This window comes from Ranitomeya imitator, chromosome 2 (genome assembly GCF_032444005.1).
Source record: "Ranitomeya imitator isolate aRanImi1 chromosome 2, aRanImi1.pri, whole genome shotgun sequence".
Classification (NCBI taxonomy): domain Eukaryota; kingdom Metazoa; phylum Chordata; class Amphibia; order Anura; family Dendrobatidae; genus Ranitomeya; species Ranitomeya imitator.
The window spans coordinates 165,975,321-166,002,613 of record NC_091283.1 but is presented as its reverse complement, the minus strand read 5'-3'; the positions used below and the strand labels follow the sequence as shown (position 1 = coordinate 166,002,613).

General features: G+C 44.6%; 1 protein-coding gene across 7 annotated transcripts in view; it reads left to right on the top strand.

The window, feature by feature from the left end:
• ZNF618 (zinc finger protein 618) overlaps window positions 1-25,488 on the top strand; it is a 101,583-nt gene extending 76,095 nt beyond the window's left edge. For 3 of the 7 annotated variants that reach the window (XM_069747801.1, XM_069747804.1, XM_069747806.1), the window contains 9 exons: window positions 762-839; window positions 6,521-6,610; window positions 10,095-10,175; window positions 10,471-10,554; window positions 11,232-11,276; window positions 15,466-15,549; window positions 20,668-20,745; window positions 21,184-21,282; window positions 22,155-25,488. In XM_069747801.1, the coding sequence (XP_069603902.1) occupies window positions 762-839; window positions 6,521-6,610; window positions 10,095-10,175; window positions 10,471-10,554; window positions 11,232-11,276; window positions 15,466-15,549; window positions 20,668-20,745; window positions 21,184-21,282; window positions 22,155-23,665 (2,150 nt within the window). In that variant the 3' untranslated portion in view covers window positions 23,666-25,488. The remainder of the gene's footprint in view (window positions 1-761; window positions 840-6,520; window positions 6,611-10,094; window positions 10,176-10,470; window positions 10,555-11,231; window positions 11,277-15,465; window positions 15,550-20,667; window positions 20,746-21,183; window positions 21,283-22,154) is intronic. The other 4 variants (XM_069747807.1, XM_069747802.1, XM_069747808.1 and 1 more) reach the window with 2 other exon arrangements.
• The last annotated feature ends 1,805 nt before the right edge of the window (window positions 25,489-27,293 follow it).

The window sequence follows — 27,293 nt, the reverse complement described above, 5'->3', positions numbered from 1 at the left end:
CTCCTACCGGCCAGCACCCCGACACCTCTTTTGATCAGTAGGTCCAGCACAACGTCCTCGTAGCAGCGTGATCCACACATGACAGCGTCCACTTGTCAGAGGAGGCCTCAGGTAGCAGGCAGTTCACAGACCTACCCCATCCCTGTGGCCATGAACTACTGATGTGGCACTCTAGACCAAGGTCCAACAAATCATTTTACTCAACCCTAAGGGACACCCTTTTTGCATGCGCCGAGTGCATGGGGGCCTATAGATACATTAATCATTCAGTGCACATCAGCAGAATTCTACACTTATATTAGTAACAGATCCCATCATGTCACTGAATACAGATCGTTCTGTTTATTTTTGTTAATTGCATAAAATAACGACATGAGATTATGACAAGATACTGATATAAATGAAGCTAAACGTTCGAGAGCTATAAATATGAGATACATTGTAATGTCAGGAAATGCATAAAAGTAGCATCTCTGACATCTTCAGGCCGTGTGTGGAAGTGCACAAGCTTTTATGGAGGGATGCCTGTATTTTGGCACTGTAGACCCCTGTGTACGTGCCTCTATATTCGCTCCTTGTGAGGAGGCAACACCTTTAAATGAGGCTGCTGGGCGCGCAGAGGTGAGGGGGAGGATGGGAATGATTATGTAAGTGATGGTTCACTTCATTCTGTAATTTTTATATATATTTTTTTTGTCAGATCATATAACATCCTTTCTTTTTATTTTTTTATGGTTCTTTTTTTTTTTTTGCCTTTTTAGACACCTATATCCATATGATGGTAACGTCAGGGGACGCAAAAGAAGAGGACCTAGAATCATGTGTCAGATTTGGTCCAAGTATGATTCACATATGGGATCTCTCTAGAATATCTCTCCTCCCATCTTCATGTCTGTACCATTCATTCCCGCTAAGTTAATTTGTATAATGTTGTCCCTATTTATTGTATAAAGTGTCTTCTAGGATCATGGGGTCAGTTTACTGGGGAAGATGTGTGCCCTGAAAGTTATATATAATACATTTACGTGTGTGTGTGTGTGTGTGTGTGTGTGTGTGTGTGTGTGTGTGTGTGTGTAAAACTTGATCTGTACACTGACACCCCCCCAACATCAACTCTTAGTTAAAAAGCTAAAGACGACCCCCTATGATAAGCTCCATGGTAGAGAGTGATCTCTAATGGGAGCAATTTAGTGAGCAGCGAAGTAATTCATGACCTCATTCTTGGAGATTCATAATGTCACTCTTTGGAATATGTAAGCTGTCCACCAGTTTCCCTCCTACTGATGTAGAAGAAGCACCTAAGCCAAAGTATCCATGTAGTGGCCGATAGTTTCTTCTATACCCAGTGTAAGACTCTCAGAGTCTACAGCAAGAGATGCATTCTCATAAAGGGGGTATTTATAGGGGGCTACCACAAAATGACCCAAATATCATGGGATATGTTTACAGTCTTTTTTCTAACAATAATGATTATTTTAATTGTAAATACAAGTGCTTCTCACAAAATTAGAATATCGTCAAAAAGTTAATTTATTTCAGTTCTTCAATACAATAAGTGAAACTCATATTATATAGAGTCATTACAGAGTGATCTATTTCATGTGGTAAAGGAAAGATGAATATCTTTCGAGACTACTCAGGTCTCTTCATCAGGCATCGTCTGTGCCTGATGAAGAGACCTGAGTAGTCTCGAAAGCTTGCAATTTGTTACCATCTTTTCAGTTAGCCATTAAAAGGTATCAACCACTGAGGACTCTCAATTCTAAATATTTTTCTATTTCGTGTGTTTATTTCTGTTAATGTGATGATTATGGCTTGCAGCCAGTGAAAACCCAAAAAACATTATCTCCGTAAATTAGAATACTTTATAACACCAGCTTGAAAAATTATTTTAAAATCCGAAATGTTGGCCTATTTAAATGTATATTCAGTAATCCACTCAATACTTGGTCGGGGCTCCTTTTGCATCAATTACTGCATCAATGTGGCGTGGCATGGAGGCGCCAATAAAGCACAGTGATACTGTTGTTTGTAAACCAGGTATTGGTACTTTTGGCAGTGTGGACAGGGGCCAAGTACCGCTGGAGAATGACATTTCCATCTCCAAAAAGCTTGTCGGCAGAGGGAATCATGAAGTGTTCTAAAATTTCCTGGTAGACGGCTGCGCTGACTTTGGTCTTGATAAAACACAGTGGACCTACACCAGCAGATGACATGGCTCCCGAACCATCACTGATTGTGGAAACTTCACACTAGACCTCAGGCAGCTTGGATTGTGGCCTCTCCACTCTTCCTCCAGGCTCTGGGACCTTGATTTCCAAATGAAATGCAAAATTTACTTCCATCTGAAAACAATACCTCGGACCACTAAGCAACAGTCCAGTTCTTTTTCTCCTTGGCCCAGGTAAGACGCTTCTGGCTTTGTCTATTGGTCATGAGTGGCTTGACACAAAGAATGTGACACTTGTAGCCCATGTCCTGGATACTTCTGTGTGTGGTGGCTTTTGAAGCAATGACTCCAGCAGCAGTCCACTTCTTGTGAATCTCCCACAAATTTTTGAATGGCCTTTTCTTAATAATCCTTTCAAGGCTGCAGTTATCCCGGTTGCTTGTGCACCTTTTTCTACCACACTTTTTCCTTCCACTCAACTTTCCATTAATATGCTTGGATACAGCACTCTGTGAACAGCCACTTCTTTAGCAATGACCTTTTGTGGCTTACCCTCCTTGTGGAGGGTGTCAATGACTGCCTTCTGGACATCTGTCACGTCAGCAGTCTTTCCCATGATTGTGGAGCTACTGAAACAGACTAAGAGACCTTTTAAAACACTTAGGAAGCCTTTTCAGGTGTTTTTTAATTATTCTAATTTATTGAGATAATGACTTTTGGGTTTTCATTTGCTATAAGCCATAATCATCAACATTAACAGAAATAAACACCTGAAATAGATCACTCTGTGTGTAACGACTCTCTAATATGAGATTCACTTTTTGTATTGAAGAACTGAAATAAATTAACTTTTTGATTACATTCTAATTTTGTGAGAAGCACCTGTATATAATTAGGCGATCATGGCATCTTTTTCCCTGCCTGCAAGTTTTCAATAATAGTTTAGAGTCTACCTCAGTCTCCAGAATTCTATTAAATCTAGGTAGTGTACAACAGGAACTAGTAGCAAGTGCAGAGGGCGTTGCGGGTGCAGCTTCTCTGGTTTGTCTGTGCAGCTGCAGCTTTTCTGTATGTGCCTGTGAGGCTGCAGACTGTGTGTGTTTTTTGTGTGTGTCTGTGCGGCTGCAGCCTCTGTGTCTGCGGCTGCAGCCTCTTTGTGTGTCTGTGCGGCTGCAGCCTCTGCGTGTGCCTATGCGGTTGCAGACTGTGTGTGTGTCTGTGCGGCTGCAGTCTCTGTGTGTCTGTGCGGCTGCAGCCTCTCTGTGGCTGTGCGGCTGCAGCCTCTCTGTGGCTGTGCGGCTGCAGCCGCTGTGTGTGTGTCTGTGCAGCTGCAGGCTCTGTGTGTGTCTGTGTGGTTGCAGCCTCTCTGTGTCTGTGCAGCTGCAGCCTCTGTGTGTGTCTGTGCGGTTGCAGCCTCTCTGTGTGTCTGTGCGGCTGCAGCCTCTTTGTGTGTCTATGCAGCTGCAGCCTCTGCGTGTGCCTATGCGGTTGCAGACTGTGTGTGTGTCTGTGCGGCTGCAGGCTCTGTGTGTGTCTGTGCGGCTGCAGCCTCTCTGTGTGGCGGCGCGGCTGCAGCTTCTCTGTGTGGCTGTGCGGCTGCAGCCTCTCTGTGTGTCTGTGCGGCTGCAGCCTCTCTGTGTGTCTGTGCGGCTGCAGCCTCTCTGTGTGTCTGTGCGGCTGCAGCCTCTCTGTGTGTCTGTGCGGCTGCAGCCTCTCTGTGTGGCTGTGCGGCTGCAGCCTCTCTGTGTGGCTGCAGCCTCTCTGTGTGGCTGTGTGGCTGCAGCCTCTCTGTGTGTGTGTGCGGCTGCAGCCTCTCTGTGTGTCTGTGCGGCTGCAGCCTCTCTGTGTGTCTGTGCGGCTGCAGCCTCTCTGTGTGTCTGTGCGGCTGCAGCCTCTCTGTGTGTCTGTGCGGCTGCAGCCTCTCTGTGTGTCTGTGCGGCTGCAGCCTCTCTGTGTGGCTGCAGCCTCTCTGTGTGGCTGTGTGGCTGCAGCCTCTCTGTGTGTCTGTGCGGCTGCAGCCTCTCTGTGTGTATGTGCGGCTGCAGCCTCTCTGTGTGTCTGTGCGGCTGCAGCCTCTCTGTGTGTCTGTGCGGCTGCAGCCTCTCTGTGTGTCTGTGCGGCTGCAGCCTCTCTGTGTGGCTGCAGCCTCTCTGTGTGGCTGTGTGGCTGCAGCCTCTCTGTGTGTCTGTGCGGCTGCAGCCTCTCTGTGTGTATGTGCGGCTGCAGCCTCTCTGTGTGTCTGTGCGGCTGCAGCCTCTCTGTGTGTCTGTGCGGCTGCAGCCTCTCTGTGTGTCTGTGCGGCTGCAGCCTCTCTGTGTGGCTGCAGCCTCTCTGTGTGGCTGTGTGGCTGCAGCCTCTCTGTGCGGCTGCAGCCTCTCTGTGTGTGTGTGTGGCTGCAGCCTCTCTGTGTGTCTGTGCGGCTGCAGCCTCTCTGTGTGTCTGTGCGGCTGCAGCCTCTCTGTGTGTCTGTGCGGCTGCAGCCTCTCTGTGTGGCTGCAGCCTCTATGTGTGGCTGTGTGGCTGCAGCCTCTCTGTGTGTCTGTGCGGCTGCAGCCTCTCTGTGTGTCTGTGCGGCTGCAGCCTCTCTGTGTGTCTGTGCGGCTGCAGCCTCTCTGTGTGTGTGTGCGGCTGCAGCCTCTCTGTGTGTCTGTGCGGCTGCAGCCTCTCTGTGTGGCTGCAGCCTCTATGTGTGGCTGTGTGGCTGCAGCCTCTCTGTGTGGCTGTGCGGCTGCAGGCTCTGTGTGTGTCTGTGCGGCTGCAGCCTCTGTGTGTGTGGCTGTGCGGCTGCAGCCTCTGTGTGTGTAGCTGTGCGGCTGCAGCCTCTGTGTGTGTGTCTGTGCGGCTGCAGCCTCTGTGTGTGTGTCTGTGCGGCTGCAGCCTCTGTGTGTGTGTCTGTGCGGCTGCAGCCTCTCTGTGTGTCTGTGCGGCTGCAGGCTCTGTGTGTGGCTGTGCAGCTGTAGCCTCTGTGTGCGGCTGCTTGCTATGAGCCACTGGATGTATGTTGTTTTTAGCTTGCTTGTCAGATCCTAACTGTGTCCTATTCTGCCCATCACCAGTTCTGTGAAATGAAGTGTTCTGTAGCTTATATTAGCGTATCATTACATTAGTCTGATCTGTGCCCCATTGTAGAGCTAGGATCCATCATGGCGTCGTAGACGCACATCCGGTTCAGATTGGAATAGAGGCGCTGACAGTCGAGGCGGTCCTGTAGTAAGGTTTCCACTTATATCACATTTGCGTAATGCATTGAAGAGTGAGGTCCCCTCTGGAGCCGCTCTTTATTCTGGGGGTCCCAATTGAATCGTCTTTTTCATATATACAGCTCTGGCAAAAATTAAGAGACCACTGCAAAATGTTCAGTTTGTCCGATTTTTCTCTTTGTAGGTATATTTTTTTTTAGTAAAATGTAAATTGTTCTTTTATTCATTAAACTTCTGACAACATGTCTCCTAATGTAAACTGTGAGCCCTCGCGGTCAGGGTCCTCTCGCCTTCTGTACCTGTGTGTGCCTTGTATTGCTCATGTTTATTGTACTTGTCTATGTATGCCCCTTTTCACATGTAAAGCGTCATGGAATAAATGGTGCTATAAAAATGAATAATAATAATTTTTTTTCTGGAAAGGAGAAATGGTCAAAATAACAAAAAACCAGTGCTTTCAGCCCTCAAATAATGCAAAGAAAACAAGTTCATGACCATTTGGAAACAACAATACTAATGTTTTAACTCAGGAAGAGTTCAGAAATCAATATTTTGTGGAATAACCATGATTTTTAATCACAGCTTTCACGCATCTTGGCATGCTTTCCACCAGTCTTTCACACTGCTTCTGGCACAAAAATGTAAGCAGTTCTTTGTTTGATGGCTTGTGACTATCCCTCATCCTCTTGATTACATTGCAGAGGTTTTCAGTGGGGATCAGGTCTGGAGATTGGGCTGCCCATGACACGGTTTTGATGTGGTGGTCTCTTAATTTTTGCCAGAGCTGTATATATGGTTCATAGAGGACAGGATCCTTCTCTATTAGCCTCACTGGAGTCTTTTCTCTGGAGGACACAACATTTCCATAGCATAGTCTTGTAATGACTCCTTGGTTTTGCCCACAGACTATGGGTGATCACTGGAGTCCCAGAAGCCAGTGGGGAATATGTAAAGATGGCAAAGTCCATTATCTCCTTAGGAGCCGCCTTTTGGGTGTTTCTCTGTGTGCACAGTGGCTGCAGTAGGAACAGCTTTGGCTGTGACTGGAGTATAGTAGACCTGTTAATGGCAGGATACGATGCCATCCTCGCCGGCTGATATTTCTCCATTGGATTCAGCAGTGATTTGGAATTATCTCCTCTTTTTGTAGAGACCGGTAATTACATGTGCGAGTTCTGCGGCAAGCAGTACAAATATTACACTCCGTACCAGGAGCACGTTGCTCTGCACACCCCTATCAGTGAGTATAATGATTAACCCCTTCTCCCCGGACAACAGCAACGCCTTCTGCAACGTGCAAGAGACATGGATTCAGCAGCAGATCATTTATAAGCGGAGCGGTAGAGAGGGGGGATTGCAAATACCAGGGGTACAGTTTGCAGATAACACAACATCTCTCAGCCAGTCAGACGTGCTTGGGGGGCACCCATAGTACCAACAGACACAACTTCTGATTTGGTCCAGATTTGTTTCATACCCTACATAATATAATTCTGCATCCACCACTAGGGGGCGCTAAATGCATACAGATATATTTTTAACTTCTATAGGAGCTCCCCTGCTGACGGCTGCAGACTTGTTTTTTGTTGTCACCTCTAATGTAAACCTCTAACTTTGAGATTAGGGACTTGTCACTTAAAGAGTTTTTTCCCTATAAAAATTAATTTTAAATAATAGATCTTGGAATAATAATAATTTCTACAATTGGATGTGTTTTAAATAAAATGTTCCTGTGCTGAGATAATCTTATAAATGTGTCAGGAACATTGTCTGATCATACCACGGCTCCTGGGCAGGGGGTTAGGAAGCAAAAGAGTATACAGATATTCCAGCACGGGATCATAGCTGATTCTTTCTTTGAAGTAAAACATTGTATAAAAACAGGCAGGAATATGCTTTACCTCACAAAAAGAGTCCGTTGTGATCCCGGCTGTAATGTCTGTATCCTCTCTTCCTCCCCTCAGCCCAGAACAAAGGGGAAAGGAAAAAGCCGACCAATAAAGTCCCAATACAGTGTAACATATATAAATAAATGTATTGAAATAACAGCAACAGGGGTGTCAGCACAATGACACTAAAAAACAATTAAAAACAAGGATGCACTCATGGAGCATAAAAATGTAGGAAGGAGGGTGACCAGCATAAAGTTTATGTAAACCTATCAGATAATCCAAAAACGAGCAACACAATGGTAAGTTATCATTATAAGAGAAAAGGAAATGGTAAAATGTCAGTGCAGTCCTCAGTATATAGATTCATCAGATAGTAGAACATGGTACAGCATACTATATGCTTCAAAAGACACTCATCTCATCGTGGGCCCATATATAATAAGTCACCTCGTAGTGTAGGGAATATTGAAACAAAGCTAATCAGTAATACACTTACATAAATCTAGCTCCTTCATCTAAGTGGCGTCCACCTTGACGCGCGTTTCGGCTTCCGCCTTTGTCAGAGGCGCTCCTCAGCCCAGGAGATGTGGTACGATCAGACCATGTTCCTGCACGGTCAGACATTACACAGTACACCTTTTTAGAAGATTACTAGATGGTGGCCTGATTCTAACGCATCGGGTATTCTAGAATATGCATGTCCACGTAGTATATTGCCCAGCCACGTAGTATATTGCCCAGCCACGTAGTATATTGCACAGCGACGTAGTATACAGCACAGAGCCACATAGTATACAGCACAGACACGTAGTATATTGGCCAGTCACGTAGTATATTGTCCAGCTACGTAGTATATTGCCCAGCCACGTATGTAACAGGTTAAAAATAAACATACTCACCTTCCGAGGGCCCCTTGTAGTCCTCTCGCCTGTGTGCGGTACACGCAGCAGCTTCCGGTCCCAGGATTGGTATGAGCGCAGGACCTGTGATGACGTCGCGGTCACATGACCGTGCCGTCATGGCAGGTCCTTCTCGCATAGCATCCTTGGCACCGGAACCTGCCACTTGCACTGCCGAGGACAGGACGACACGTCGGAGGGTGAGAATAACGTTTTTTTATTATTATTATTATTATTATTATTATTTGTAACATTAGATCTTTTTACTATTGATGCTGCATACGCATCATCAATAGTAAAAAGTTGGTCACACAGGGTTAATGGAGTGCGTTACACCGCGCTCTGGTAACGCTGGCATTAACCCTGTGTGAGGGCTGACTGGAGGGGAGTACGGAGCGGGCACTGACTGCGGGGAGGAAGGAGTGGCCATGTTGCCGCCGGACTGTGCCCGTCGCTGATTGGTCGTGGCAATGGTCGTGGGCATTTTGCCACGACCAATCAGCGACTTGGATTCCATGACAGACAGAGGCCGCGACCAATGAATATCCGTGACAGAAGGACAGACAGACAGACGGAAGTGACCCTTAGACAATTATATAGTAGATATCAGCACAGGAACATTTTATTTAAACACATCCAATTGTGGAGCTTATTATTATTATTTTGAGATCTATTGATTAAAATTAACCTTTGTTTGTGGCGAAACACCTTTAAGTTGTCCCCTACTAGGTTTCTAAATAGACACAAGCTGTATTTTATTTTTTGCAGCAGCAAAGGGGGTGAGGCTTGTAAAAAATAAATAAATAAAACAATGGACAGGAGACCCCCATAGAAAAAAAAATCTCAAATATGTATGGGATGATGATATGGGATTTTTTACTGAAGGAAACTCTGTTTCAAGAATATAATGTCCGTGCTATGGCCTAGGGCAGGGGTGTCAAACTGCATTCCTCGAGGGCTGCAAACAGGTCATGTTTTCAGGATTTCCTTGTACTGCACAGGTGATAATTTAATCGCCAACTCATTATTTGTGTAGGTGATTAAATTATCACCTGTGCAGTACAAGGAAATCCTGAAAATATGACCTGTTTGCAGCCCTCGAGGAATGCAGTTTGACACCCCTGGCCTAGGGGGATCAGGAGACGAGAAGTCCTGACATGGAGAAGGACTTGGGGATCCTACTTAACGATAAAGTTACCTGGAGCAACCAGTGCCAGGCAGCGCAAGCCAAGGCAAACAGGATCATGGGGTGCATTAAAAGAGGTCTGGATACACACGATGAGAGCATTATACTGCCTCTGTACAAATCCCTGGTTAGACAGCACATGGAGTACTGTGTACAGTTTTGGGCACCGGTGCTCAGGAAGGACATAATGGAACTAGAGCGAGTGCAAAGGAGGGCCACAAAATTAATAAAGGGGATGGGGGAACTATAATACCCCGCGAGATTAGGAAAATTATGATTATTTAGTCTAGAGAAAAGACAACTGAGGGGCGATCTAATAACCATGTATAAGTATATAAGGGGACAATACAAATATCTGTCCGAGGATCTGTTTATACCAAGGAAGGTGACGGGCACAAGGGGGCATTCTCTGCATCTGGAGGAGAGAAGGTATTTCCACCAACATAGAAGAGGATTCTTTACTGTTAGGGCAGTGAGAATCTGGAATTCCTTGCCTGAGGAGGTGGTGATGGCGAACTCAGTCGAGGGGTTCAAGAGAGGCCTGGATGCCTTCCTGGAGCGTAACAATATTGTATCTTACCAGTTATTAGGTTGTTTAGAAGGACGTAGATCTGGGGATTTATTCTGATAGAATATAGGCTGAACTGGATGGACAAATGTCTTTTTTCAGCCTTGCTAATTATGTTATTATGTTATGTATGTAAGTGGTGACTTATACTAAAGGGTAAATGTATTTATTTTCCTCAGAAAGTGCATTCAGCCAAGATGTAGAAGAAAAGCAGCACAATAACTATGAGGAAAACAACAGCAATTCTCAACACTCCAGTGGTAAGAGCTTCATATTAAATTAGTCACTTCCAGAGCTGCATTCAGAGTACAGATGGCACTCAGTATTGTGACACTACCAGACTAGAGTATTACGGGTGTAAATCCCGAACCCTATGGCATGGTCAGCTCGGGTCCTTAGACCCACAGTCGGGCTGAGACTTTCATCTGTGGTATGTTGTTTGAGACTAGCCTGATATTGATGTGTGGGTGGAGGGGGATGCTGCAGTGTTTCTTTATACTCAGATCTGTGTCAGTTTCTGCCACCCTATAATATACATTTACGTACTTCTTGTAGCTGGCTCCTGTCGAACACACACAGGGATGTCTGACATGGTGGGCGGAAGTGGAGGAGGTGGCAACATGACCAACTGGCAGAAAGGTGAGTTACACGATTATGCACCACATGTACCAGATGTGGCCACTAGGTGGAACTCTAATAATTGAACACAGTTTCGTTAGTGAGGTCACTTGTCCCAGCGCAGATAACCTGAAATATGATAACCCAAAGCCGGGGAGATCAGGGACGTTCTCTCTACAGCTAGATCTCATATAAACTCCATGCCAGGCGGAGGCGCCGCATGTCAGTAACGTTAATCTATAACCCAGAGATGTTCGTAGCCGATGCATGGTGACTGTTGGCTACCGCCTTACTCCTCACATGCCAATAAAGCCCAGGATTGTTATAGCCGAGCTGCTCCTGCCTCGTACATTAGGACTTATTGCTCATGGAGGCACCTGCTATGGATTGCAAGCTCTTAGTAGGTGGACGGCATGCTCTTTGTGTCTTTACCGGGTCATAAACTAATTGTAGAGGAGCTATATGCCCCATACTGCATTCTATCACCAAGAAGCTGTATAGCCATATCCTTCATAGCTGCAAGGACAGAGAAACTTTCATTAAAAAAAATTATGTGACAGTCTCCATCCTTACATGTCATAAAGGACAGCGGTCACCATCTGCAGCCATGCATAGTGTCGGCCCACAGCCATGGACACCAATAATGGGCGTGATGGTGTATTGCTTAACTCATAGCGTTTTATCTTTTGTCTTTTCAGAAGCCACCAGCCCAATGACCTCCAGCTCCTTCCCGCTCATGCAAGGTTTGTATCTTCTCTCTGGTTTGTCACACATCAGCAAGGCTGCAATACTGAGTGTGACCTCAGTGATCATACCAAGTCCAATCAGTCTGTGCAGCTCGGACGTAGAAGGGATTGTGAAGCACTCTCACTGGCTTAACAGGGGACTGCAGGGAGCAGCGTGGCAACCCCAAAAAGGGAAGGGTGCAGGTGGTGCCACAGACATGTCCTCTCTCCTTACCCTCCCTGACTGATGTGTCCTTGTCACTAGGGAGGATGAGGTGGTACCTGCTGCCCATTCAGGTGGCACAGGTTGTCCAGTGCCTCCAGGATGGCACACTACTGATCACAGTATGGGATGTCTGGTTACATACAGACACATGAGGTCATACCCTATTGATCATATTATGGGATGTCAGGATACATACTGACACTCCTAATAATATGTTATATCTCTGATGGATTTCTTCTTTTTTTAGCCTAACAATGGTCTGTTTCACTTCCATTGAGAGCTCTTTTGACTGCATGTTGTGGGTTCACAGCAACAGTTTAAAATTGCAAATACCACACCTGGAATCAGCTCCAGACCTTTTACCTTCTTATTTGATGATGTATTAACAATAGAATAGCCCATGCAGCCCATTAAAGAGCTTTTGAGACTATTGTCCAATTACCTTTGTTCTCTTGAAAAAGAGGCTGCTACATATTAAACCCTTCACGACATGCGCCGTACTAGTACTGCGCATGTCATGTCTCCCCCTTTGATATGGGCTTCAGCGCTGAGCCCACATCAAAGTCGCAACATGTCAGCTGTTTTGTACAGCTGAAATGTGCGCAGTAGGGGCAGGTGGAATCGCGATCCACCTGCCGCTATTAACTACTTAAATGCCGCTATCAAATGCTGACAGCGGCATTTAACTACCACTTGCGGCCGGAAATGCTCGCATCGCTGACCCCCGAAAAATAGAAACGCTACGGGTGTCGGAAAATGGCGCAATTTTTTTTTTTTTTTTAGCAAAGTTTGGGATTTTTTTTCACCACTTAGATAAAAGAGAACCTAGACATGTTTGGTGTCTATGAACTCGTAATGACATGGAGAATCACAATGGCAGGTCAGTTTTAGCATTTAGTGAACCTAGCAAAAAAGCCAAACAACAAAAAAAAAACAAGTGTTGGATTGCACTTTTTTTGCAATTTCACCACACTTGGAATTTTTTTCCTGTTTTCTAGTACAAGACATGGTAAAACCAATGGTGTCGTTCAAAAGTACAACTCGTCCCGCAAAAAATAAGCCCTCAGATGGCCATATTGATGGAAAGTAAAAATGTTATGGCTCTGGGAAGGAGGGGAGTGAAAAACGCAAAAACGAAAAAGGGCTGCGTCTTGAAGGGGTTAAGGATCTGTAATTCCTAAACCCATATTCCAATTAGGATGTGAATACCCTCAAACTAAACCTAACATCTGCACTTTAAGCTCGTATTGATTATATAACTATATCTTGAATGTTTTGGTAAACAGATAAAACTTGTCACTGTCCAAATATTTCTGGACCTAACTGTATGTTTAATTAACAAAACCCGACATATTGGATATCCATACACCTTTTAAACTGGCACAAAGCAAGAAGAGTCAGTCCCAAAGACGACATAAATCCTACATAAGAAAGGGGAACTCCAGACCCGTACAAAATCTGAGATCTAATAACCACATATAAAGTAAGGTCCGATCAAACATAATTTTATTAAATATATTACAAAACTCAGAAACAATTAATGTACAAACAGTAACAATTGGACGAGTATACAAATAGGAGAGAGCAAAAAGACAGAATACACGGTGGAACAAAGCGAGTCATCCCTACAAAGACAGGCCAGAAAAAGTTCCTAGCCACTGAAGTACATAGGCTCAAGAACCTGTCACACTGAACCAAAAGGCAGGGGTCGCACTAATGTAGCAGGCCGAAAAAGTCAATCCGGATACCTGCTGACCACAAGCCAATGCTGCTTATTGCATAACATGTATAGATGAAAAAAGGTGCTAGTGCAAAAAAGTGCCAAAAGTGCAAAATAGCAGCCATCGGTTCTGATCATAACTTACCCATGTGGGGAGGTGATGACGCTGTCACTGTGTATCCGCACTGCCCCGATGCGCGTTTCGCGTTGCGGGCTTCTTCGGGGGGCCGTGTGGATACACCAGACACGTCTCAGCCTTTTATATGTGCCCTGAGAGCCACCCGTGTGAACGCATGCAAGGCGGGACCCAGGTTGCCATGCGACGCGTCCGTACATCTGGCTTGCGGTGCGGGTCAAAGGAAAAACTTCCTGTGACGTCACTGGCCCGGACCGCAGCCATAAGGATTACTTCGGAGACGCAGGCAAGTCTAAGATCACACGGCGCATGCGTGTCTGGGAGCGCTCGGCAACACAATAAAGCAGAGAGAAAGTACTCTCAAGGCTGAAGATGGAAATCATGTCATGGTGTAATAGCTTAATACAGTATGTATACATAACTAGGACCCAAAAATAAAACACACACAATACAATAAGAAATGCCTGATTAACACACTTGTGCACTAGGGATCTATATGTTACGGGAGTGCCGAATATCAGTAGCTGGAGCGAGTTTTGATTGTCATCAGTTCTTTGTATGGGAGAAGGGGTTAATAAGGCGATTATTCCCGCATCCTCCGTATGTAATTCCAGCCTCATTTTGCCGAGATCAACTCCAAAACGAATCCTAGTGCATCCATAGAGCTGTTGCCAATTATAATAGTGGGTTTATACAGGCAAGGACAAAGACAACCAAATGAACAGGACACTGTGAGTGAGAGAAATAAAAAGATTAAAACACAAAATCCAGAAACATACTATATTAAAAACCAGAAGGAAGCAGAAGGGAGAGAGGGCATCATTGGAAAGGAATCAAAGAAATGGGGCGAAAGAGAGCTTTTCGTTCAGACCGTGAGGAGACATGGTACCTAAAGAAACGATCCATCGACACTCAAGCTGCGCCAGAACACGTTTAGGATCACCACCCCGGGTACCACAATGTACCCTATCAATGCCCCGTACCCGTAAACCGGTGGGGTCACAGTTGTGGCGCAGCCTGAAGTGTCCAGGGATCGTTTTGAGGTTAGATGGATCAGTGCAATTTTTTGCAGCCCGGATGTCCCTCACATGTTCCCTCGTCCGTATCCGTAACTCACGTGAGGTAAGTCCCACGTAAATGAGCTTACAGGGACATACAGCATAGTAAACCACATATGTGGTACTACAGGAGATGTAATTCACAATCCGGTAGTCCCTACCCCCATCTGCTGAGGTAAAAGATGTGGCCCGATCGATATTGCGACAGGCCAGACAAGATCCACAAGGATAGCAGCCCCATCTCTGTTTAGATGTCCCAAAAACATTTGGGGGGGTGGCTACGTAATGGCTCCTCACAAGTATATCTTTAAGATTTCTCCCTCGTCTAGCCGTCCGCAACGGTCGATCCGGAATAATACGTTTTAGGGTGGGATCTGTTCTAAGAACCGCCCAGTGCCTCTGCAGCACTTGTCTCATAGTATCCCACTGGTTAGTATACGTTGATATAAACCTTAGGGGTGGATCTTTCTTAGTCCTGGGTGGGACTCTGCACAGTAACCCATCACGTGATTCCCTTTTTGCACGGGAGTATCCATTTTTGATGCTCCTGTTGCTGTACCCCCGGTCCCGGAATCTCCTGGATAGGTCCCGAGCCTGGTCCTCAAACAAAACATCCGAAGAACAGATTCTTTTCATCCTTAAAAATTGCCCAATTGGGACTGCTTTTATAGTTGAGGACAGGTGTGCAGAGGTGGCATGTAAGAGCGAGTTTACCGAAGTCGCCTTACGGAAAACATCACTCTGAATGTTGCCCATACTGTCCACCAGAATTTTTATGTCTAAAAAGTCAATCTCTTCGTCATCAATTTTGTACGTTAATTTGATGTTATAGGGATTTGAATTCAGCTCCCTAACTGTATATTTGTATGATCTTCAGCTTGAACCTTTTGTTTTACTAGCTCAGATTTGCTATTTTCGTGTTCCTTTTTTAGGATTTTGAGCAGTCAAAATGATACAGCTTTAGAGTCCTATATACGGAATCTTATTACCTCCGGTTACCGTGATCAATCTTGTGAACAGTCTTGTAAATCCTTCAATTCCCAATCCACATTTTTCTTCTATTACAGGAAAAGGTTGGAAGAAGAGGATCAAAAGAAAGGTGGAAACGAACAACAAATCTGTGAAAACAGAGAAAAGCAGTAAAGTAGAAGGTAGGTTTATTGTGAGAGCATTTTACCAGGACAGAGATGTCCCAGTGCTAATATGTCAGTGTATTCTGTTCAGAAACCACATGTAGATGTAATGTTATGTTCACATTAAATTTCACTTTACCTTTGCCTTATATGATGGGAATCTTGCAGCAGCAGGACCGCTGGCCGGGGAGGTAGCTTGGGGCTGCAGGAGCTCTGTCTGGTGGGAAGCTTGCTGCAGTAGGAGCTTTGGCTATGGCCGGGGGTAGCTCGTGGTAGCAGGAGCTCTGGTCAGGTGTAGCTTGTGGCAGTAGGAGCTCAGGCCGGGGGATAGCTTGCAGCAGCAGGAGCTCTGGCCGGTGGGTAGCTAGCAGCAGCAGGACCTCTGACTGGGGGGTAGATTGCTGCTGTAGGACCACTGGCTAGGGCAGAGGAGTGGTAGCTTGCAGGACCCCTGGCCTGGAGAAAGCTTTCGGCATCAGGACCCCTGGCCTGGAGGAAGCTTACGGCATGAGGACTTCTGGCCAGGGGGGTAGCAGGCGGCTAGCTTACAGATGCAAGACCTCTGGCCAAGGGATATCTGGCAGCAGCAGGAGGTCTGGCCGGGGGATAGCTCACGGCTGCAGGACCTCTGGCTGGGGGGGTTAGATTGCTGTAGTAGGACCCTGGCCGGGAGGTAGCTTGTGGCTGCAGGAGCTCTGGCCGGGAGGTAGCTTCGGCCGCAGGAGCTCTGGCTGGGGAGTAGCTTGCGGCAGCAGGAGCTCTGGCTGGGGAGTAGCTTGCGGCAGTAAGACCTCTGTCTGGGGGGGGGGGGTAGCTTGCGGCAACAGGACCTCTGGCTGGGGGGGATTTGTCTCATAAGCAACAGGTGATTGCTGCATGTCCGATCATTGGTATTTCTACTGATCATGAGGTCATAAAGTCCCCTGCCTGACTAGACTGGTGTGCTGGTCTCTATAAGCAGAGGAATGGTCATACAGTTAGGTCCATATATATTTGGACAGAGACAACATTTTTCTAATCTTGGTTATAGATATTACCACAATGAATTTTAAACGAAACAATTCAGATGCAGTTGAAGTTCAGACTTTCAGCTTTCATTTGAGGTTATCCACAATACAATTGGATGAAGGGTTTAGGAGTTTCAGCTCCTTAACATGTGCCACCCTGTTTTTAAAGAGACCAAAAGTAATTGGACAGATTCAATAATTTTAAATAAAATGTTCATTTATAGAACTTGGTTGAAAACCCTTTGTTGGTAATGACTGCCTGAAGTCTTGAACTCATGGACATCACCAGACGCTGTGTTTCCTCCTTTTTGATGCTCTGCTAGGCCTTCACTGGTGGTTTTCAATTGCTGTTTGTTTGTGGGCCTTTCTGTCTGAAGTTTAGTCTTTAAAAAGTTAAATGCTGCTCAATATGGTTGACATCAGGTGACTGACTTGGCTATTCAAGAATATTCCACTTTTTTGCTTTAATAAACTCCTGGGTTGCTTTGGCTTTATGTATTGGGTCATTGTCCATCTGTAGTATGAAACGACGACCAATCAGTTTGGCTGCATTTGGCTGGATCTGAGCACACAGTATGGCTCAGAATTCATTCGGCTGCTTGTGTCCTGTGTCACATCATTAATAAATACTAGTGACCCAGTGCCACTGGCAGCCATGCATGCCCAAACCATCACACTGCCTCCGCCGTGTTTTACAGATGATGTGGTATGCTTTGGATCATGAGCTGCACCACGCCTTCACCATACTTTTCTCTTTCCATCATTCTGGTAGAGGTTGATCTTGGTTTCATATGTCCAAAGAATGTTCTTTCAGAACTGTGTTGGCTTTTTTAGATTTTTTTTTTAGCATAGTCCAGTCTAGTCTTTTTATTCTTGATGCTTATGAGTGGCTTGCACCGTGCAGTGAACCCTCTGTATTTACTTTCATGCAGTCTTCTCTTTATGGTAGATTTGGATATTGATACGCCGACCTCCTGGAGAGTGTTGTTCACTTGGTTGGCTGTTGTGAAGGGGTTTCTCTTCACCATGGAGATTATTCTGCGATCATACACCACTGTTGTCTTCCGTGGGCGCCCAGGTCTTTTTGCATTGATGAGTTCACCAGTGCTTTCTTTCTTTCTCAGAATGTACCAAACTGTAGATTTTGCCACTCCTAATATTGTAGCAATTTCTCGGATGGGTTTTTTTCTGTTTTCACAGCTTAAGGATGGCTTGTTTCACCTACATGGAGAGCTCCTTTGACCGCATGTTTACTTCAAAGCAAAACCTTCCAAATGCAAGCACCACACCTCAAATCAACTCCAGGCCTTTTATCTTTAATTGAGAATGACATAACGAAGAGATTGCCCACACCTGTCCATGAAATAGCCTTAGAGTCAATTGTCCAATTACTTTTGGTCCCTTTAAAAACAGGGTGGCACATGTTAAGGAGCTGAAACTCCTAAACCCTTCATCCAATTTTAATGTGGATACCCTCAAAAAAAAGCTGAAAGTCTGAACTTCAACTGCATCCGAATTGTTTTGTTTAAAATTCATTGTGGTAATGTCTATAACCAAAATTAGAAAAATGTCTCTGTCCAAATATATATTGACCTAACTGTATATGGCTACAGTATGACCTCTGGCTGGGAGGTAGCTTGCGGCTGCAGGAACTCTGGCTGGGAGGTAGCTTGCGGCTGCAGGACCTCTGGCTGGGGAGTAGCTTGCGGCAGCAGGACCTCAGGCCAGGGAGTAGCTTGCGGCAGCAAAAGCTCTGGTCGGGGACTAGCTTGTGGCAGCAGGACTTCTGGCCTGGGGTAGCTCGCTGCAGCAGGACCTCTGGCTGGGGGGCTAGATTGCTACAGTAGGACCTCTGGCATGAGGTGGCTCGCAGCAGCAGGACCTCTAGCTTGGGGGGGGGGGGAGAGTGTTTGGGCTAGATTGCTACAGTAGGACCCTGGCCATGAGGTAGCTTGCAGCTTTTGGACTTCTGGCCGGGAGGTAGCTTGCGGCTGCAGGACCTCTGACTGGGGGACTAGATTGCTACAGTAGGACCCTGAGAGGAAGCTTGCAGCTGCAGAACCGCTCCTTGCTTTTTTTGGGTGGGATCTGGCAATCTAAGACAAAAGGAGTAAAGGGAACCAAAAAAATTGGTCCTCATGTTTTACTTCCCAAAATAGAATTATTAAATTAAAGGTCTTGGAAGCCTAGCAATAGATAAGTGCTTTGTTTTTCTGAGCCATAAGGTCTGGGATTTTCTCTGGGACACTCGCTCTCGATATTTGAGAATACTCAGGTAAAGCCATGTGTTGTCTCTTGATGTGCAGCCAGGTACCTTGTGTGATCACAACAAGTGCTACATGTGGCTTCTCACCCTATATAGATCTTTTGAATACTGAATCATTGGAAGCCGGGCACCTGGATTACCAATATGCCCTGCTAATGCCAGGTTGAGGGGTTGGATTTAATATTTTACTGCTATTCTGTGTGACAGAATTTACTTTAGTATCTTAAAGACGTCACTAATCAGCATTGTCAGTCTGCATGAGACTTGGGGCAATACTCTGTGTCACTTTAAGAGTTAAAGTGTCCGAACAAGACTGTATGACCACTGTGACTGGTAATCCTTTCTGGCATGTGTAGTTTATGTAAGAGGGAGGACTTATCTCTCATCATTGGACTGGTATGTCCAGGCAGCTGCTGCTGAAATCTATTCCTAGGCTTAGCAGATAGGATAGTCAGTCAGGAGCCAAGCATAATATTGCATCATAGTGCTCAGTAATAAGCAGGAGCGTAACTACAACAGGTGCAGGGGTTGCAATCGCACCCGGGCCCCGGAGCCCAGGGGGCCCTAAAAGTCTCTTTCGCGGATAGAAAAAGACTATTGATATTAAAGATTTAAAATATTTGGGGGCCCCATTGGAGCTTTCGCATCGGGGCCCATGAGTTTCAAGTTACGCCACTGGTAATAAGTATGTTGTATATACATATGTATATGTTGGGTGTACGGCACAACCCCCATGACCGTCCCAATGTTACACCCTTGCTGGTTTATTAGTAGGCTGTGCTGGTGTCATTTCCACCACACTGTTACTCCCACGTCTGCTCCTAGTATACTGCTCGTGCTCCACCTGAGCATCTTGTCCACCTTCTCTTGCCTCACATTACACCATCCATTTCTTGAAGGTTTAGTCCGGCGGCCTTCACTTCTGCATTGGGACCGTCACGTTTGCACATACCGTCCAGGATTCCTGCACAATCCGCTGGTATCAATTACCTGATGGGTTCATTAGAACAGGAAGCGCACTCGATATTTGCTGATTGTGCACCATCCTGGGAGGTATATGCAGAGTAGACGACATTGGTGCTGCTCCCGATTCGGAAGTGAGGGCACTGGAGAACCCCTTTAGGTAGAAGTATTAAACCCCTCTTCCTGGTCTGGCAGGTGTCGTATCCCGCTTTTTCCTAGCAGAACTACTTTCACCCATGGAAGAAATAATTATTTTGGTATCAAAGATGGATTCCGATCATGATTCCAGCTTCTACAGTGTTAATGACAGGCAGTCTCACAAGCTGCCATTCACACTGGCTGTGAGAGGTCCTGAAGACCTAAAGTAATTCACTGATTTCTACATTTAGTGACCAGCCCAACTGAGCAGATGAAGCTCTCAGCCTTCACCATACATCTTGGTGATGGGTGGTGCACTTAGACGGCCAAAGCAATCTCTTAAAATTCCGGTTAGATCCTTAGAGAGTTCTCCCACATTCTCTTGTTAGTGCCACTTTCCTCTTTTCTGTCCATGCATAGGGGAGCATGTGACTAGACCTGTCCAACAGCCTCCTCCAAAAAGTAAATCTTTCCTATGAGGGGTGTTTTATCTGGAGGCGTCTGACAGGTCTGGTCCTATGTATGGACAGAGCAGATGGGATGAAAGCTCCACCGTCAAGAGAAAGTGGCCGACCCTCTAAAAGGCCTCCAGAATGTCTTCCACATTCTGGAGTCTTCAGAGAAACAAGGGCGTTTCAAGGGGCCTTCCCACCATGTCTAATAACCACTCGATTGTAACTGGAGTATCCCGTCTGTGACGTGTCTATAAGCTCATTGCATTGTGAGAAATCTTTTTGAAACCCCCAAATTGTTTTCTCGCAGAACCGTATACTTGTGGGGCATGCGGGATTCAGTTCCTGTTTTACAGCAATCTCCTGGAGCACATGCAGTCACACGCTGGTGAGAATACTTGCAAATTTATTGTCGTTTGCTTGTATATGAAGTATTCTGATTTTTTTTTTTCTCGAGTTCTAGCTTTTTTGCACTGTAGGCTTTGAGGGCTAGTGACTTACTCCGGCTAACACGTAGTACATTAATGTATTATAAGATCTGGTTAATAAGGCAGGATGAGAGAGAGAAGCCTTCTGGCCCCCTACCCATCAGGCCCTGGATGGCAGATAACAGAAGGATGCACCATTTGGCGCAGTTAGTTCCTACCTCGGCTGGCTTTAGTAATCAGATTTTCTTACATTTTGATGAAGGTGATGTATAATGCAGGGCAGCTCGTGCTAGGACTGCTCTCTGTATCTTCTCACGGTCTTTGTCACTCAAGTAACCCACATATTTTGATATTTCCACATCTGTTCCAACCTGTTTTCTGCTTTTCTCTTTCTTTAGCTGACAACGAGAACACTATCACCACCAACCAGACCAGGTCGCTGCCACCTGCGGAGGAGAGCTGGAAGTCTCAGCCCCAGAGAAACAACACGAATAACAGTACGTGAGCACACACGACACTTGGGACTTCTGATAGGATCAGTCTTCGGAAAGGAACTTGAATCATTTAATCTTATCAGCCTTTTTTTTTTTTTTTTGCATTTTGTGTTTTCTCCACCCCATCCAAGAGCCCTATTTATTTTTTTTAAAATTTTTCCAGCTAAGTAATCATATGAGGGCTTGTTTTTTTGTGGGCCAAGTTGTAGTTTTGAATGGCATCTTTCATTTTATTGTACTGGAAAACAGGGAAAAAAAAATTCGAAGTGCGATGAAATATTGAAAAAAAAAATTCCACAATTCTTTTTTAAGTTTTGTTTTTACGGATTTCATTTTGAGATAAAAATGACTAGGCAAGACGATTTTCTAGGTCAGTGTAATTACGGCAATACCTAACATGCATAGTTTTTTTTTTATTATTTATCTAAAGGTATATTCTCAAGTTTGAAAGTTGGACCCCCAGCAATCTGGAATTTATCCCCGTATCCCATGAAATTATCTCAACTTCCAAACTTGAGAATAATCCTTTAAGTTGTGCAGGGAAATTTGTAAAAAAATAAAAAATAAAAAAAATAATCACTGGTGGCACCATTCTCAGATCTGTCATATTCTTATTTTATGGCAAGTTGAGCTATATATGGGCTTGTTTTTTGGGCCCTGAGTGGTCGTTTTTTTTTTTTTATACCATTTTGGTGACAATACATCATTATCATTACTTATTGCGTTATATATATATATATATATATATATATATATATATATATATATATATATATATATATTCGCCCTTTTTTCACTAGTTGCTGTAACATGACTATCTGCAGCTCGAGATCTTTATCATTGTCTTGTTTTTGTCCCACCTCTCACATTTTCAGCAGCTGCAGCGTCCTCTGCTCCAGTGCCAGCTGTTAACAACTCTCTCCCTGAGACAGAGCGCCAACACATTGCAGAAAGGCTTCTCAGGGTAATGTGCGCCGATCTGGGAGCGCTGAGCGTGGTCAACGGAAAAGACTTCTTGAGGCTGGCGCAAACCCTTGTAGACACTGGAGCTCGTTACGGGTCATTTGCTGTAAATGAAATCCTGGGGAACATGAACACGCTGGCTCTGAAACATCTGCCACGAATGTACAACCAGGTCAAAGTCAAGGTGACCTGCGCCCTAGGAAGCAACATCTGCTTAGGAATCGGGGTTACCTGTCACTCGCAAAGTGTTGGTCAAGACTCCTGTTACATCCTCACTGCATATCAGGCTGAAGGGAATCAGATAAAACGCTATGTACTGGGAATTAAAGACTTGGACAGTAGAGAAAGTGGGGAATTCATCCACCAGTGGGTGCAGAACATTCTCTCGGAATTTGTCATGTCGGAGATTAGGACAGTGTACGTAACGGATTGCAAGGTGAACACGTCTGCGTTCTCCAAGGTTGGGACATGCTTGCGTTGTTCTGCTTGCTCATTGAACTGTGTGGTACAAAGTGTATTAAACAAGCGCACGTTACAGGCCCGTAACATGCACGAGGTCATAGAGTTGTTGAATGTCACCGAGGAGCTGGCAGGGTCGACTGGTATCGCCAGGGAGACTTTTGGCTCCTTGGAAGAGAGCTGTCCTCCTCCTTGCTGGAACTCTGTCACAGACTCTCTCTTGCTAGTTCACGAGCGGTACGAGCAAATCTGCGAGTTTTACAGCCGGGCCAAAAAGTTGAACATCATCCAAAACCTAAACAAACATCTACTGAGTAACTTAGCTGCCATATTGGCCCCGGTGAAACAAGCCGTCATTGAGCTCAGTAACGAACGTAGACCAACCTTGCAGCTCGTTCTTCCCACCTATGTCAGGTTGGAGAAGCTCTTCACTTCAAAGGCCAATGACGCTGGAGTCATCAGCAAGCTCTGCCACCTGTTCCTCGAAGCTTTGAAGGAGAACTTCAAGGTCGAGTCTGCACACAAAGTCGCTATGATTTTGGACCCTCAGCAGAAACTACGGCCCGTTCCTCCATACCAACACGAAGAAATTATCAGCAAAGTCTGTGAACTGATCTACGAGGTCGAAGAGACTGAGCTTGAAGCGCCAGCCAAAAAACCTAGACAATCCACCGAGACAACCAAAGTTCAGGAAGACGATCGGCTAGGGAAGAACGAAGTCTATGACTATTTACAGGAACCTGTCTTTAAAGTGACGCCGCACCTTTTCCAGTACTGGTCATCAGTTTCCCAAAAACACAAGCACCTCTCCAAATTGGCCTTTTGGCTATTGGCAGTCCCTGCAGTCGGCGCGCGGAGCGAGTGTGTAAATACATGTGAACAAACATTACTTATCAAAAAAAAGAGACTCCTCAGCCCTGAGGATATGAACAAAGTCATGTTCCTGAAGTCCAATATGCTTTGAGCTGCTCCTATTTTGTTTTTTTCCAGACTTAATTTAAAAAACTGTTCCAAAAATTTAAAAAAAGTGAATGACAAAGGATTTTTATGCTGAAAACACTGTGGACCTCAAAAAAGGAAACGCTAGGAACCAAGTGCTGTTTTGTTTTTTTTCTGGTTTTAGTTTTTTAAAACTCGAGAAAGACAGAGAGTTGTTCTTAAGATCACCCACAATCGATGGCGACTGTTCTTTATGCTATAGGCAGCTGACTTCCAAAGTCACTTGAAGATTTTATTTTAGTTTTTCTTTTCCTCAAAGTTAGTTTTTCTCTACAAATAGTAACTATTTATTTTTCACGGTTTTTGGCAGGGCCTTATATTATAATACAGTGTGTTTGTTAAATTGACTTTTAAAATAGTTAAAAAAATGTAATAAAAATATCGGGGAAAAGAGATAAAATAAATAATATTTGAAGGGAACAAGAAAGAGCCAACAACCAACTGTAGGATGGAGAACTGCGATTTTTCTTCTCCTCCGTTCCCTGTTTACGCTTTGTCTAAAGTCGTTTAGGTGACAATGCCCTGTTGTATTTTTTATGGCTGTTCTTTAGACTACTGACTACTGTTAGGATCCGCATTATTAGTCCAAAAAAGGTTTCGCCTAAATTAGAAATGGTCTGGAATGTAACGATAGAATCTGGTCAGCAATGATTGTGAATGTATGTGCAATATCCAGCATAAGAGGATGCCTACACCAGAATCGTAGCACAAATGTCTATGTCGTGGTCATTCAGTGGTACAACCCACTGCCCAGCTCCTAGGAAAGGACTTTATAACTACTTGGTAATATTAACCGAAAAGGGTTCTCCAAGATCAAACAATTGTTTTTTTTTTCTTTGGGTTTATACAGGCACAGCACCACCCTTGTCCATAGGCTGTTTGTGGTATTGCAGCTCTGGCCAGTAGATGACTGTTTAGGAGAAAAAAAACCTTATTATTCAACCCACTTTGGGTTTTACCTTGATGGCTAGTTTCTTCCCAAAACACTGCCAACTCCTGGGTACAGGTTGGGTCTAGTATTTCAGCTCTGGTCCATTGAAGTGAATGTTTGAGCTGTAATACAACACACGGCCAATGATTAGGAAAAAAAATGACTTTTTTTTTCCTTCCCTTATCTTAGACAACCACTTCATGCACTTGGTAATTTGTGTATTTTGCCTTTCCTGCCACTTAAAGGTCACTACGAGTGATGGACTTGTGTGCTCAGCACTGCTCAATACTCAATTGAGCATCACATGGTGCTCGAGTTCCTTTAAAAAGCTGATTTTAATTATCCAAGAGAGAATTTTTACATCTTCTGGAAAAATGCTTGAGTTTGCCATTACCTTCCATTATACTCGAGTCGAGCACGTTCGAGCCTCCGATGTGCTCAATTCGAGGACTGAGCATTTCTGTGCTCAATCATCGCTAATCACTATGTAGCTTACACTACCTCTAGTTCTTCTCCATCACCTCCTGGTCTTCCCTGCCAGCCCATGTAATGCCATACAGGAACGGGGATCACTTCTGGATCAATGTAAGGTGCAAGAACAACAATTCAGATCATATACAGTGCCTTGAAAAAGTATTTATACTCTGTGAAGTTTTTCCCATTACACCAACAAACGTAAATGTATTTTCTTGGGATTTTACGTGCTATACCAACAAAGTATTTGTGAAATGGAAAGGAAATGATACATGATTTTCTACATACTGGTATTTAAAAAAAAAATATTAACTTGAAAATTGTGACTTGTATTTATTTAGCCTCCTTTATTCTGACACCCCTAAATAAAATCCTGAGTGACCAATTGCCTCCTGAAGTCACATAATTAGTAAATTGAGTCCACCAGTTTATCATGTCAGTATAACTACAGCTGTTCTGTTTGGCCTTCAAGGTTTGTTTGAGAACATTTGGGATCAAACAGGATCATTGTGGAGAAGAGTGAAGCAGGTCTAGGTTATTAAAAAAAATATATATATAGCACAAGCTTTGAACATCTTACCAAGCACTGTTCAATCCCTCACACAAAAATGGAAGGTGTCTAGCACAACTACAAACCTACTGACACATGGCCATCCACCTGACATCCCAAGCAAGGAGAGCCGAGAGGCCCATGGTCATTCTGGAGGAGCTGCAGAGATCCACAGTTCAGGTGGGAGAATCTGTCATCAGTGCAACCATTAGTCATGTACTCCACAAATCTGTCCTTTATAGAATAGTGGCAAGGAGCAAACCATAAGAGTATGTGCACACGTTGCGGATTCCATTTTGGATTTTTCTGCGCGGATTCTGCAGAAGGGGCTCTGGTCAGATGAGAACAAAGTAGAACTTTTTGTGAAAAATGCAAAATGATAAGTGTGGCAGAAAACTAACAAGGCACATCACCTTGAAAGCACCATCCCTACCATCTCACATTGGTGGCCACATCATGCTGTGGAGAGGGAGGCTTTTCTTCAGCAGGGACAGGGAGTTGGTCAGAGTTGATGGGAAGATGGATACAAATACAGGGCAATTCTGGAGGAAAACCTGGGAAGGCTGCAAAAGACACGAGACTGAGTAGTAGATACACTTTCCAGCAGGACAACGACCCTAAACACACTGCCAGAGCTACAATGGATGGGTTAGATCAGAGAATTGGAGGGGAACCTTTTTTCTGCCAAGGGTCCTTTGAATATTGAAGCCTTCCTTCGGGGGCTGTACAAATTGTGTACTAATTTCGCTTACACAGTAAGTTGTGATGCTGGCATCAGGATGTAATCTTTCATTGCACGCACCTCAGTAGTGAATGCCGCGTGGCCTGTGGCTATGAAAGCACAGCTGCTGGCTCAAGCACTATGATCCCCAGAAATCTGACCGAGAGCTGAAGAAATCGCCTGAGGTTCCCCACCCCTGGTTTAGCTCAAAGCATATTCATGTGTGTGAACGGCACAGTCACAGTCCACACTGAAATCCCAGTGATTATCTGTTCTAAGACTTGAATATTGCTGATCACAGACCTCTTCATGCAATCTCACCGAAGTAGAGCACGTGTTCAAAAGGGGGCAAAAATATCACCTCTACATGTGCAAAGCTGGTAGAGCCAGACCCCAAAAGGCTTACAGCAGTAATTGCAGCGAAAGGTGGTTCTACAAAGTATTGACTCAGGGGCTGAATACAAATGCACCTCACATTTTTCGGATTTATATTTTTAAATATTTAGAAAACCAGGAATCATTTCCTTTACACTTCACAAATACTTGCTACTTTTGTGTTGGTAAATCACATAAAATTCCAATAGAATATTTAATATTGTAGGTGTAACGGGAAGAAATTTAGAAAAATGTTCACAGGGTATGAATACTTTTTCAAGGCATTGTATCTTTGTCTGTGTATAAAAAATATATAGTTTTATTTTTTAGGAGGGGGTTTAGTACCACTACTTGCTTAGTAATCTCATTTACTGTTAGGCAATGAGCAACTATCCAACACTTTATAATTGAATTTGAGAAACATGGAGGCAAGGCAGTCTGTCTCTAAAATATTACTACATCATATAATAACACTTTAAATATCAATAAGGATAGATAGTAATATAGAAACATCAAGATTATTAATGAAGGACAACGGTAAG